This window comes from Miscanthus floridulus, chromosome 3, assembly GCF_019320115.1.
Source record: "Miscanthus floridulus cultivar M001 chromosome 3, ASM1932011v1, whole genome shotgun sequence".
In the NCBI taxonomy this organism is placed as follows: Eukaryota; Viridiplantae; Streptophyta; class Magnoliopsida; order Poales; family Poaceae; genus Miscanthus; species Miscanthus floridulus.
This window is the reverse complement of record NC_089582.1, coordinates 123340008-123354223: the sequence shown is the minus strand read 5'-3', so window position 1 is coordinate 123354223 and position 14216 is coordinate 123340008. Positions and strand designations below refer to the sequence as shown.

At 45.6% G+C, this 14216-nt stretch overlaps 2 protein-coding genes across 6 annotated transcripts; one reads left to right on the top strand and one right to left on the bottom strand.

Moving 5' to 3' along the window:
• The first annotated feature begins 2937 nt into the window (after nt 1-2937).
• On the top strand, nt 2938-7121 carry LOC136542298 (mannose-P-dolichol utilization defect 1 protein homolog 2-like). The gene is made up of 8 exons (XM_066534672.1): nt 2938-3215; nt 4745-4898; nt 5004-5076; nt 5237-5303; nt 5401-5460; nt 6086-6146; nt 6416-6457; nt 6787-7121. Exons 1-8 carry the CDS (start codon nt 3051-3053, stop codon nt 6888-6890), a joined length of 726 nt encoding a protein of 241 aa, XP_066390769.1. The 5' UTR covers nt 2938-3050; the 3' UTR covers nt 6891-7121.
• Nucleotides 7122-7530: 409 nt separating this feature from the next.
• LOC136542297 (serine carboxypeptidase-like) lies at nt 7531-14216 on the bottom strand. 5 transcript variants are annotated; one of them, XM_066534667.1, is made up of 10 exons: nt 14037-14216; nt 10710-11172; nt 10419-10587; nt 10132-10251; nt 9649-9792; nt 9402-9552; nt 9080-9168; nt 8744-9002; nt 8249-8382; nt 7531-7952 (listed from the first exon to the last, which is right to left on the bottom strand). In XM_066534667.1, the coding sequence occupies exons 2-10, from the start codon at nt 11075-11077 to the stop codon at nt 7824-7826; spliced, it is 1563 nt and encodes a 520-aa protein (XP_066390764.1). In that variant the 5' UTR covers nt 11078-11172; nt 14037-14216; the 3' UTR covers nt 7531-7823. The 5 variants fall into 5 exon arrangements, with proteins under 5 accessions (XP_066390764.1, XP_066390766.1, XP_066390767.1 ...); XM_066534669.1 differs by having other exon boundaries at nt 10710-11176; nt 14037-14170; XM_066534670.1 differs by having other exon boundaries at nt 10710-11084; nt 14037-14168.

Genomic DNA, 14216 nt, shown 5'->3' with positions numbered 1-14216 from the left:
TTAGGGGCGGATCCAGCTATAGGGTGGGCGGGGCTCGAGCCCTACCATCTTCCGCACAATGGATCCCCCTTGAGCCCCTCTTCCATTTTTTGTGGAAAAAGAAGGAAGAACAACAGGGACGAGGAAGATAGAATGGAAGGAGGAAGAAGGGATGATAAGGAAGGGGAGGAAGAAGCAAGCCCCTCGCATTCTATGCTGGATCCGCCATTGTTTACTATCCATCACCAAGTAGATCTCATAGCCAAGCACTTTCCACCAATGTCTTGTTCCTTCAAGCTGTCCAGGCTCGTTTGGACATTGATGTAAGTTTAGAGATCTATATTACACCCCCGCCACAAGTGTAGGTATCTGAAAATGGTATCATGAGAGTTTAATACTTTGGATGTCATCCCAGGACAAATTAGGAAACATGAAAATACATTTTTGGAGTTAGAGGACATGAATGATACCGAAGGATAAGTTCAGGAATCGCTCGTGTATTTTACTCTTCGAGCATTAGACAATATTAACCCATCATGTTGAAAATAAATTGTAGTACACCATTGAGAGGTAGGCTAGTTTCAATCTTGTTTTCATCAAGTTTATTAACTACACTCTAGCTTACTCACAAAAACAAACTAACAAAGAGAGAAGACTTGTGACGATGAAGAAAAAACATACAATCTAGCTATGCATTTTTTTGCCACATTTGATTAGAACCGCAACATATGCTCACGTACATCTCATGAATTTGTGTCCATTCAGTGACTGCCATGTCTATACTATACCATGTAATATGATTTTTCATGTCTAATGTGCAGTGACTCATGCTAGATCTATACTACCTCTGTTCCAAAAAAAGATGTAATTTTAGGTTTGGCGAGAGTCAAATTTATTTAAGTTTGACTGATGGCCAGTTTCGTAGGGCTTTGGCTCCTCCTGCAATGACTTCAACTCTTATTCCTCTAGGGAACAATTTCTCTAGTGAAGTTGAAGCACTTTATAAAAAAAAAAAGTTTGGCAATCCAGCTCTGGAGTGTATTTGTGAGAAAAGGAACAAGTAGAAGCTAAAAGTTTTGGTTGTGATTCTTTGATGGATTTAGGGCGAAGCCATTTTTGATACCCTATTTGGTATGGCTTCTTGAGAAACTAGAGCCCTTTTAGAAATCCGGACCCTAAGTTAATATTTCATAGTCCAAATAGATATATTTACGAAAATATATTTCATGATGACAATCTAAAGATACTTATTCAATATGATAAATATTAATATCTTTTATATAAATTTAGTTATTAATTTGACTGAGTACTATTCTAGAATTGCATATTATTTTTGGATCAATAAAAGTGGGAGTCATTCACACGTCCCTTTACACAGTGATTATGTCTATCACATCTATTGCCATCTTAAACATGGTTCAAAACGTACACATGTACTCCGTATGTTTAAGATGGATGCATGCACGTTTTTACCGTGCTTTGGTGTCATGTCACTTACAGATTCAGGACATTAGTTTGGCATATCATTTAGTGCACCGATTAATGCCCGTGTGCAGTTAGCCAACAAATCATAAATCATGCCCTTCACACTAGCGGACGTGTGGCCGAACACCCAGCGAAGCGCACCTTCCAAGGCTGTCAGCTGGACCCACCAGCGGTCAAAACGGATTGGCAGAAAGCGGCAACGTTCTAGCGCCCCAGCCTCTCCGATGGGTCCCATGATTGGTGGCGGTCTCCCGCACACGTCCACTAGTTGGCCCCACACACGGACGTGCATCGGAGCATGCATGCCCGCCCTGCTGCTCACCGCGCCATGCTTGCCCTGCTGTTGCTTGCCCGCGCCCTACTGCTCATTCGCGCCCTGCTGCTCACCCTCGCCATGCTGCGCGCCTGCGTCTGCTCGCTCTGCTGCGCCCCTTGGCACTCACCTGCCCCGTGGGGACCGCCTACGCCCGGGGGACCGCTTGCACCTCACGAAACACTTGCAACATGAAGGACTTGCTGTAATATACGTCTAAACCACATGAAACATTTGGAATATATATGTGTAGTCACTGCAACATATGCAACATTTGGATAAAACACTTGCAATATATGTCTGAAACAACTGAAATATTTGAAACACATAGTTGCAACATGATTCTAAAACACTTGAAAAAACAACTGAAAACACTTGAAAACTTTTGCAAACATATGCAACATCCATATAAATAAACTTGCGACATATGTCCAAAAACACAGATGAAACATGGGTAACAGACCTTTGCAACATACGTGTACAACCATTGCAATATATGCAATATCCCGATCAACTTTTGCAACATTCATCTGAAACATTTGCAACATACCTTTGAAATACTTGAAACATACATTTGCAACATGCGCTTTCAGCAAAGCCGGGCAGGCGGAGCACTACACAGCGGGATCCGCCTGTGCGATCGCGGTGGAGGAGGATGACAGCAGACGAGCGGTTGAGCGGCCCCCGGTGAGCGGCGGCGCTGCCCCGGCGATAGGGCGCACACGGTGCCCGCGCGGAGCGGTGCTTGTGGTGGAGTCGACAACTGCAGTCGGTGGGTGTGTCCTCGCGCGGCGAGGCGACAACGGCTGTGCAGTCTGAGAGGAGCACGCCGCGACGGTGTAGGCACGACGGTGGTGGAGAGGAAGGCCGGAGCGGCCACGAAACGCGGCCGTGAGTTTTTTTTTAATGAACAGCGACCGGAGGGGAGCAGAGAGGCAGCGGATAAGATAGATAGCCTTCTGCACGTCGGGTCTACCAGCGAGGCCGTCCGACGCGGAGCCACGGACGTAGCATTACCGTTACAGGAAACAAATACTCCATTTCAAAACCCTGCGCGTGGATAGCTCGTCAACCAAACGAGCTGGCTCGAGCTTCAGCTCGACTTCCAGCCCGTCACGGAACGGCCCAAAGGCCCATCTCAGTAAAGAGACTCGCTGGTGGGCGCGTGGCTTGTGGGCTGTGGGATTCTTCGCTGTTCGTCGTCTCGTCTCCATCGCCGACGCAAAGCTGCGACTGCGAACCTGCGCGGCCACGAGGGAGGTGAGAGACGGCCATGGTGGCAGCGATGGAGCTGGAGATCCTAGGCATGAACTTCGGGTGCGTCCTCGCGGCGCTGGCCGACGCCAAGATCCCCGACAAGGACTGCCTGCTCCCGCTCATCTCCAAGCTGCTCGGCTACGCCATCGTCGCCGCATCCACCACCGTGAAGCTACCCCAGGTTCCCTCGCCTTTCTCTTGGTACTAGTTAAGGTTCTTCCACGCGTCTAATTATGCGTGCCTGTGTGCGTCTCGATCTGTGGCGAGCTCGTCCGGTGGGTTGGGTTCCGGCGCTGGGTGTGAGGACGGATCTCAATCTCATGTTCTTTGCCTGAGCTTGGCGTACGGAATTTTGCGTAAAGGGTCCATTTTTGGAGGCTTCGGCTGTGAGCTTGGCGCGGCGCGGTAGAAGAGCGTAGAAATTAAGGGGGGAAAGTCGCTGGAATTCTTTGTTTGTTTGTGGGATGCAGGTGGATTGGTGTGATCCTTGCTGCTGCTTGAGTGTAGAGAACGAACTCTTGGAGTTACTTCCTCTCTCAAGAGCTTTCCCCTGCTCAGAAAATTCTAGCTTCTCGGTCCTGACCTCAAGGCTGGCTGGCTGGCTGGGCATTGATCAGTGAATATGATCTCAGCACTCCCCGTGCTCTGCTATGGGATCACCGCTAGTGCATTGCAATCCCAGTCAGTCCACCAAATAACATCCTCTACAAGCCCCGTATCAGCCTTCTTCAAACTATCAAGGGACCCCTCATCCTTGATGGTTTGTAGTTCACAAATACAAGCAATAAGAATCCAGTCACTGTGTGACAACCAAAATTTGAAGGCCATAGAGATGAGCGAAGAGAAGAGGCGGGCTTCAGGGATGGGAATCATGCGCATGACCATTGGATGCTTCCTATCGTGTCCACTGGACGCAAACAACCTGCTGCCTTTCATCTCTAAGATCCTCGGGTATTCCATTATTGCTGCTTCCACTGCTGGCAAGCTCCCTCAGGTGCTTGAATCTAGCGTGAAAAATTAAGAATTAAGTGTCAGTTTCACAGTTGTGGAGGAGTTTGCTTCTTAACCTTTTATCTAGATATGCTTGCAATTTTTTATGTTACGACCTTGTGTTATTAGGTAGGCTTACAGCCTACTTGTGTTTGGTATAGGAAAATTTGCAAAGGAAATAAAAGAAGAGGGCGCATGTGACTTTTCCTTTGTTATAGGGTTGTCGGTTTGCATGATTTTGTTATGTTACATGAACCCTTGAAATGACAAGGATCATCCGATCTATTGTGCCACGAGTGGTAATCGAGGACAAATATATTGGGGCTAGTTTGCAACTACCTCAGAAGGTTGAGTTGAAGAGCTTGCAGTATATGCTTATTGACTTTTAGTAGCACAAAATTAATGGGTTGCAAATGTTGTGAAATGAATGTTGAAGCAAACAATTTTTTACCTGCTTGTCCTGGTACTTGGATTAGAGATTGTAAAACCTTCAAACTCTTGTCTTGCTTAGAGAAAGATGTTGTTAACTATTAAGAATAATGTAGAAATTAATCCATGATTATACATGGCTAAAAGAATTGTTGTTGATACGCATAATAAGAGAAGATATGATTCAGTCCCAAGATTTTGATTATGTTTCCAAAATCTTTCTTGTACTTTAGAATTGGTTACCTTCTCCTTTTGACTTCCCACCATAGTCACAAATATGCCCTGCTGCAGATACTGAAAATTTTGAAGCATGGAAGTGTTAGAGGACTTAGTGTAGCATCCTTTGAACTTGAGGTCGTCGGCTACACAATTGCTTTGGCATATTGTATTCATAAAGGACTTCCCTTTTCAGCTTATGGGGAGCTAGCTTTTCTGTTAATCCAAGGTTTGTATTTGACTTCATGTCTTGAGTAGGCAGCGTATGTTTCGAAAGCTTCTGTAGCTCTCTTTATTGATCCTCTTAACTGATGCTTTTATCCGATATATGCAGCAATTATCTTGGTTGCGATCATTTACTATTACTCACCACCAATGGGAACCAAAACATGGATGAAAGCTTTATTGTATCCTTCATTTCTTGCTGTTTATTCTAACTTCGCTTTTGTGCTGCCAATAAAGATGTGCCAAGTCCCATGGAGCAGTTCAATGAAAACCATCAAACTTTATTAATATTTTGTCTGATTACAATGTTTGACCTGCTTTCCCTATATAGTGGTCATTTAGATATTGTGGAATGGCTCCAACGGTTTTGGCTGGAAAAATTGATCCTGCTCTTTTTGAAATCCTTTATGTAAGTAGTGACTAGTGAGTGATTTTTGGTTGTATTAACTTACACATGATGGTGTATATGCTCGTCCTCTTGACTTATTGTCTAATATTTTGTGCAGGCTTCACAGCATGCTATCTTCTTTTTTGCTAGAGTTCCACAGATATGGAAGAATTTTACGGTACAATGTCACATTTCTGTCACACCTTACTACATGAAGCTATACAATATTTTTTCTCGAATACGCAGGAGAACTGTGTATCATTGTATTAATAGTAGAGGAAGGAGTCATACAGAGACCCAAATACACACACAAACACACACATCCACTTACTGACTGAGACTAATCACCTATGACTGAGATGAAAGACCTGACCAAAGACCCTCTAACCATATACAATATTATATTCCTTTTATAGCAAGTTGGCTGTATTAGGTGTGAGGCTAACCAATGTTTAAATCTGTACCATCCAATATATATTAGCTCCGGACATTTGACTGCAGTCTGGAACATAGATGTTTGATAACCCAACTGCATTAATGAACTGCACTACTATCAATCAGCATGTTGTGAAAATTTTATAAATGGAAGCTTGCAAAGAGTGATCAACCAATATCTTGGACAGCAATCTGCTTTAGTTGCTTGGGCTTTTACTGTCTTGTTGCAGTATTTTGGATTGGGCTACTTGAATTGGATGTTCTTAGGCACTTTCTCATAAGCTTTTATCTTTAGCACTATAATCTAACCTTGGTTAATATGAAGTGATTATTTCAAATATAACATGGCCATGCAATGTACTTTGCAGAATAAAGGCACCGGCGAGCTCAGCTTCCTTACCTGTTTCATGAATTTTGCTGGTTCTATTGGTAAGATTAAGTACATGCCAAAATTAGTTGTAAACCATTATATTTTACCTTCTGGCTCATCTTCTTTGCTGATATTACTATTTTACAACACTATATTTATAATTAAACAGTATAGGTATTTGACACTTTGTGGAGTTCATATTCGGAAAATATTTAGCATGACTTAAGTTAATGACATTATTAATTGGTCACACACATCTTTCCTTAATCAATAAACTTTTCAATCAGTGCTGAAAGCTCGTTAATCTTTGATACAATTTCTCCTGCAGTAAGAGTTTTTACCAGCATCCAGGAGAAGACTCCCTTAAGTGGTATCCTTGATTATGATTGCAGTTATCATTTTCTATTCTAGTTTTAGATGCACCCAACTGCTCGTTAGTGGTAGTTAATAGAAGGGAAGTTGATAGAGTAACTCTATTTGCCCAACCCATATTAGGCCAATATCCTCATGGTTAAGTTTGATTTGGTAGCTGCTTATCTCAATAGTCAATCCTCTTCCAAAAGAACATGGTGACAATGGGTTTTGCAAAAAAAAAAAGGATAAATGATTCACTTCCGCTAGTATCAAATTTTCCTACAAGCTTAATTATATATAACTTTTCCTGTCATCATATCTTGGTGACCCTTAACTCCTGGAAAGTGATCATGGGCTCCGCAATCGGCATCATCATGAATGGTACACTCTTGGGTCAGATACTACTGTACCAGAAGCCCGCTCCAAAGAAGCAGAAGAAAGAAGATTAAGCAACATGCTGAGAGATGGCAGAAAGTTCTTCCTGGTTGTTTAGGATTCTATTCCAACACTCTACATCTGAGCAAAAGGCATCAGTATAGGAACTTGTTATGAGAAAAACCATAGTTATATCGACATTTCTGTGCTATTGCTTTAAGCACTTAGTAGTGTACCATGACTTATATAGTTCATACAATTGTCTTTAGATAATGGCTGCAAGCTGCTGCTGATGGGTTTTCCTTTATGTTGTGACGTTCCGTATTTTAGTTTCATTCAGCGTTTTTAGTTTGACCGCTGCTTAGTTGCACGAAGATTGATCAATGGGAGCAGAGCTTGTCTGCCTGTTGCTTCAACAAAAGATCATAAAAATGCTAGCTGTCAGCAAATAATACATTCAGTAACCATCGAGTGATTATATCGTGTCGTGTGATTCTATTTATTTTGGAATCTTTTAAATTCTCATACCCCATCGGGCCATGGCAAGCTTCAACTTGAGTGTTATATTTATGAGTTTCTACCAGGTAAATTCGTGCTAATTCTATATGAATTTCACAGGGCGTCATATGAAGTTACTTCGAAATCCTTCTATAGTTCTATTATAAATCGGCAAAAAAAAACATCACGTTGTAAAAATCTTAATATCGACGCAAGTTATCACAAAAGGTACAGGGCAATTCTTCAAATATACTGGCCTATCAAATTCTCTGAAGCTTTATTACATGTTCATCGAGTCGTAACTCGTAACACCGTGTCTCATCAGCAAGCGGAGCGCCCATACAAGGTAAATAACATATATGGTCGCAAGATGAGGTTTTCAGAGCCCAAGATCAGGATGTTTTCAGAGCCTACGAACATCCAGAGGTACATGGTAAACTACATACGGTAGTCCAAGGAGACGAGTGCAGGACAACGTTCCTCGAAATGGCATGAGAGGCGTGTGTTTGTTACACTGTAAAATCAAGCCTCTGGGAGCTTGAAGATGGCTCCGAAAGGTTTCCAGAAGTCCACCTCTTCAGCATCTCCAGAGCAGCTTTCGGTTGATCCATCGGTACCATGTGACCAGCATCGTGGACCTGTTGCACAAAGCGCCTCTAGTAAGTTTCCAAAGAGAGTGGATACCATTAACGTAATATGACAGTGACATCCCGTGAGGATAGCAAAGCATACGGGAGTACCATCAAACCAACTGTCACCTACATTCAGTTTGTTGTATTTCTAATTTTCTATGATTTACGTGTTTCCATTTGAGTGGTTTTATAAACTAAGATTTATGAATATAGGCATATGTCTACCAATTACATTCAGTTCAGAATTGAAGATTGTTATCATCTAGAGGGAGCTGCATTTTTGTGCATAGTACAGATCTAACCTTCAAGAAACTCAAAGGACCATGGCTCTTTAGAACGCCAGCTTCTTTCCCATCAACTGTGAAGGGCTTCTCAGATGAGGAGACAAAAGCTTCCTTTCCAGACCATTCCATAGAGTTTACCCACCTTGAGTTCCCTGCTCAAATCAGGACAAGATTATGTACACATCAGGCAAAGCAAGAATACAATATATAAAAAGACAGTAATGGGGAAGAATAGATGGTCAGCATCAGCAGTATTGTCTTCCTGCTGTTATCCATCGAAAACTATCCTTATCTGAGATAACAATACCACCAGTTTGTGTAACATACTCATGCTACCAACTTCCTAGTAAAGAACTCACACAAAACCTAATCATGAAGGAGCAAATAATAAGCCTTGGATGGAAAAGGTTATGGTGAATTAACGATTATCTGTGTCGAGTAAGACCCAGTGTTGTATGAAATAGCAAGCATAGGGTACCAGTGTTTATTATTAATAAGTTGCAAGATACTAACCAAGCCAGTTACATATGAGGTCATACTCTCCAGCATAAATTAACACTTTGATGTCGCTCTCAAGGAGTTCTGGGATTCCAACTTCAAGGTTCCTCATCCAATCTAATAACATGGCCTCATAGACAGTTGGGCTGCATGAAACGAACTCTATATCCCCAACTCCTAGGCTCTCCCTGACAGATTTGAGATTAAGAAATTTCTCCAAATTATTGAAATCATAGCACAGGCTTCCGATGCATGGTTTCCTGATGTCATAATACTGCAAAGCCAAGATGAGCACTGATTAGAAGGTTCCAAAACATGGTGCCAAAAATAGATCTGTATTTTGGCCCCTACATTTTTACTGCCTATGATTGTCCTGATGGCACTGAATATTGTATTGCAGACAAGGTACGCAGCAAGGCAAGATACAGTTCCAGAGGTACCTGCAAAAGATGGAATTAGGTTTCATCAACTCATATTACAGGGCATCAGGGTGGGAGCGGAAGTTTCCCTTTGGAAAAAACAACTGGGAGTCTGGGAACAATGAGCAAATATACAACAATGCTATGAACTAACTGCTAAAGAAACATTGACAACTGCTGATAATTCTGCAAGGTCAAGAAGCAAAATTTACTAATACTAGAAAATATTTACTCAGAATTGAAGCAGGACTTACCACAAAGCTTGACAGCTAATTCACAAGTTGGAACTATTTTATTGATCCTGTTAAATTGTGTTTTTGTAATTAATCCCATATCCAACGCATAATCAGGGTATGCCTTGTACTGTATTGCTGGATCTGTTAGGCCGTTGCCAATTGCAAAACCCTGTAAATCATATAAAGTGAGGATCACACCATGACAATAATGTCTTTAACAAAGTAAAAGCATAGTACTTCACTCAAGACAGAGAAAAACTAAAACCTTCAAGTTAATGTGAATGCCCTCATTGTTCTTGTTTCCCTGGTGCACACGACTTGCAAAGGCAGGAATGTAATGCCCAGCATATGATTCACCGGTTATGAAGAAATCATTTTTAGCATACTTTGGGTGCTCAGCGAAAAAGGCCTGCCAGTATCACATGATTAGAAGCAAGAAAGCAAATTCATGATAAGAATGCAAAAAAAAAGACACATTCGCTCCTATATTGCTGCCTACGTTAAGGATTCTCGCTCTAGTTCAAATAAACTCCATGCCTTATTAATATAGGAATTCTACGTTATTTTTGGTCTAGGCACACAGCACATGTGGAAGGTACCATTGCAATTCATGTGACTAATATCTTAATACACTAGAAGCTGGCTAACTTCTACTATATGTAGCCATATAACTAAAATGCATATGGCAACTTGGGGGCATAAATATAACTGAATGCATCATGTCCAGAACAGGATAGATAAACAGTACCTGCAGGAAGTCATATAGATCAGTGCTAATAGTAGCTTCGTTGTGGCGAGTGTCACGCGAGTCCGAGCTGTAGCTAAACCCAGTTCCGGTAGGCTGGTCAACATAGATAAGATTTGATGCCTGCGGAGGCGGGAGGCCAGCCAACACACAAACAGAAGCAATGTTACACCGAGCTTCCAAAGTGAAAACATACAGGAACACATCTGAACTCTTTCCAGACCCTGATTTAAAAATAATAATAATCGCCGATGGATCGGGGATAGCAGGAGGAGCAGTGCGATATGTACCTTGTCCCAACCGAAATCATTCCAGACGAGCGACAAGTTGTCTGCTATGTTGAAGGGGCCGTTCTCGTAGAAGAGCGCGAGCTCGCTGCTGCAGCCGGGCCCGCCCGTGAGCCAGATCACCACGGGGTCGTCCTCCTTGCCCCTCGACTCGAAGAAGAAGTAGAACATCCTACACGGGACGAGCGCGAGCAAAGCGACATGGGTCGCTGCGTCAACAAGGGAGGGGGTCCTCGCAGGCAACGCGGCAGAGAGGAGGTGCTGGAGGAGGAGGAGACGGGGAAGCTCGCTCACCTGGCGTCGTGGGTGTTGGGGAGGCGGTAGTACCCCGCGTGGTGGCCGAGGTCCTCCACCGACGTGGCGGCGGCGCCTGCGTTCGCGAAGGACGCGAGGCGGATGGGTCTCTCGACGAGGGTCCCCGCGGGGGCGAGGGCGCCCTCGACGCCGGCGGTGGAGAGGGGCGGGGAGGCGTCGGCGGGGTGGAGGTTGAGCGCGCGGATCAGGTCGACGGCGGCGGAGCGGGGGAACCGCCGCGGGGACGAGGAGGAGGGGAGGCGGAGGATGCTCCCATGGCCGTCCTCCCACGAGCCGGCGGTTGCGGCGGCGGCGGCGGCGACGGCGAGGAGGAGGAGCGGGAGGAGTAGCTGGCCGGCGGGCCGCATGGCTGGTCTGGTCCGGCGACAGGTGGTGGCGGTGGAAGTGAATCGGTTAATCAGAAGCGGGGGCGGAGAGTGTGTAGGTGATGAACACAAGTAGCCTGCCTTCGGAGAGAGGTTAGTGTGAGAAGAGTCAACCGCCGCATTAGTGCATTACTAGATTTTTTCTCGTTGTACGTACTGGGTTCACCTGTCAGATAGTGGTTTTTTGAGAACCAAAAGGAGGGTAGGTTGCCGTTCAGCCTGTTCGTTTGCTGGTTTCAGTCAGCCCAAACCAGTCAGCCAACAGTATTTTTCTCTCACAATAAACCAGCACCAGCCAGTCCAAACCAGCTCAGAAACCAATCAGCGAACAGGCCGGTTGAGGAGAACCTACCCAGACATTGAGGACTTGAGGGCCTCGATTGCCTGGCCCAGCCGCCCAGGGGTCCAGCCAGACCTGTTGTTTGCCTGGCCAAACCCCCTGAGCCAGACCCGCATGGGGTTTAAAGCACCTCTGAGCCAGGCCCTGGGAAACGAAAACGACCATTCTGCATTCTCACCTCCCATCCGCGTCTAAAAAAACGCCGAGGCCAAGGCCGCCGCCCTAGGAGAAGAAAGCTGGTGCGGGCGACGAGGAGCGGGATCTAGGCGGCAGACTATACTAGCAGGCGAGATCCGCAGGCGTAGCCTCGGCGGATCGGCACGGTCGCCTTGCGTGGCTGCGGCGGCGGCGACCTGGGTTCCGCGCGAGGGAGGCGGTGGGCGGAGAGCACGAGCATCGGAAAACAAGTCACTAGCACACGAGTTCAGTTGGAAGTTGAAACCAGCAACAGCGCGGAGCCTAGCCCCAGTGTGTGCACAGTTTTCTTACACGCACCGGCAGCAATGGCAGATCCGTGTGTTGCTACGGGAGTCTCAAAATATTCAACAAATAAGAGTACTGAAATATATACTTAGTCCATAAAAAAAATTAACTTGGCTTAACAATATGCTATTATGTGCCACATTCAAATAAATAAAACGTCAATTTTAGTAACAATGTCAAAATAAGTGCATGATAGACAATTTCTCCTTAACTATCTCTTTTATAGTTTTTTTGCCTTACATGTGACCAGCGGCGGACCCAGAAAATATTTCAGGGGGGCTGGACAACACTGTTGTTAGATCTTAAGTCTCAGCCCCCCTACACTATAGAATTTTACCTAAAAACTCATAGGGCTCCACAGGGGTTCCACTGCTGCGAAATGGGTAGGGGGGCTTGAGCCCCCCGCCCCACCGCTTTCCGCCCCTGTATGTGACCAAGATATTCTTATAAAGATATAGAAATCATACATCGCTGCAAATTTCCATCATACACCAATAGGTCGATTAAAATCCTTCCACCACCGTGAATTTCCATCATACACCAATAAATAGATCAAGGTGTCGGGTACCATAAAACGGGGTACCCCGAGCGTATACCAAAAGAATCACTTAAACCCCTCAATAACAGAGCCAAAGGGTAAGCCATTTGTTAAACCCCGGCCTCGTCCGAGCCCGCCAGCTCTCCGCCTCCTGGCCTCGCACGGGAGGTCTCGACGGCCTGCCAAATCTCCGCCTCGCGCGAGGCCTTACACAGAGGGCCTCGACGAGGAACCGATTTTCCGTCTCGCCCGAGGCCCCGCGCGTAAAGCCTCGGATGAGATGTCGATTCTCCGTCTCGCTCGAAGCCGGCTCGGCAATAATCCGTCGCTTCCGCCTCGACCAGTCTCTCCGACAGCGTGTCGCGTCCCATTAATGCGTCAACCACTCCCGTAATCTCAGCCGGACGACGGCTCAACACCGCAGAATGGCCGACGGGACGGGAAGTCACATCAACGCCATACTGACCAGGACCGGGCGTGGCTGGGGTTACCGGGCACTGTGTTCCGGTGCTGTGTCACGATCAGCGCCTGCACTACACTGTGCCACGTAACCCCCGCCCCGGAGACAACGCGGCATGGGAAGTCTAGTCCGGGTCACCATAGCCTCGGAATCAGCATACGAGATCAATTGTTCCCTCCAAGCCTCGGCAATCTACGTCAGGGTCTCGACAATCTCGGGATTCACGTCTGCCAAGACCCCCACGATGGCTCGGCCTCGGCACCAACTAAGCCTCGGCTTCTCGCGCGCAGTCAACACATAGTGACCAGCACGCCGATCACCACGCCCGCTTCTAGAAAACACTGGAGCTCCCACGACGCACAGGGTCGGATGTGACTGGCGTGTTATAAAATATACAAAGTGCGTTTGTTTGCTAACTGCTATCAATTGACAGAAATGTAGAATCCTTTCTAAAGGAACCAACCTCAGTAGAAAGCATTTAACCATCCAGACACATATGAGTAGTTTTAGAAAATTCATCATACATTTCTCAGTAGCAGCAGTTTATTTACATTAATGTGTCCAATCCAATGATAAAAAAAACATAATGTCACATACCCAAACAAAAAGAGCTACAAGCCAATCTCTCCATTTTTCCCTATATATAATGAGCTACTACTATTCAACATAATTAGATATTTCATTCACAAAAGCCCCAGAATCTAAGCTGAAAACTGTTTTGCTAGTTTAATAGAAGAAGAATTTTGGTAAAGGCTAATAGAGACTGTGGAGAACAGATAGATACTAGTAGATGACATTCCAGCACAAGCTAATAGATGCTACAACACCAGATCCTACAGATCGCCGAAGTATATATGCAAGCAGAGAAAATAGATGCTTCTTGTTTGGGAGAACAGCTACCAGAATCAAGAAGAGACGCAAATACTCCCCGAGCCCCAGGCACGCGTCGTAGCCGCCGTCACAGAAGCAGCTCTCTAGGGACTCCACCACCCCGCCGAAGTGGTGCCAGAGGAGCAGCTCCGATCACTCAAGGCGTCCACCACCCCAAATCTCCCAAATACTCCGGATCCAAGAAGAGATGCAAGAATCAAAAACCCTAGAAAGGGCAGAAGAAGAGTACCGATGAGAAGGCGGCCGCCGGAGGAGATTGACGCTGGAGAGAGGAGTCCCGCGTCCGTGCCGCTGTCGCTCGGTGCGTCGTGCCGCCGCCGCCGCTTGGCCCTCGTGCGCTGCCCTGCTGCCCCTACGCGTGCGCTCGCCCAGCGACGGGATTTCTTCCACCCCAGTAGAGGCTGGGCGT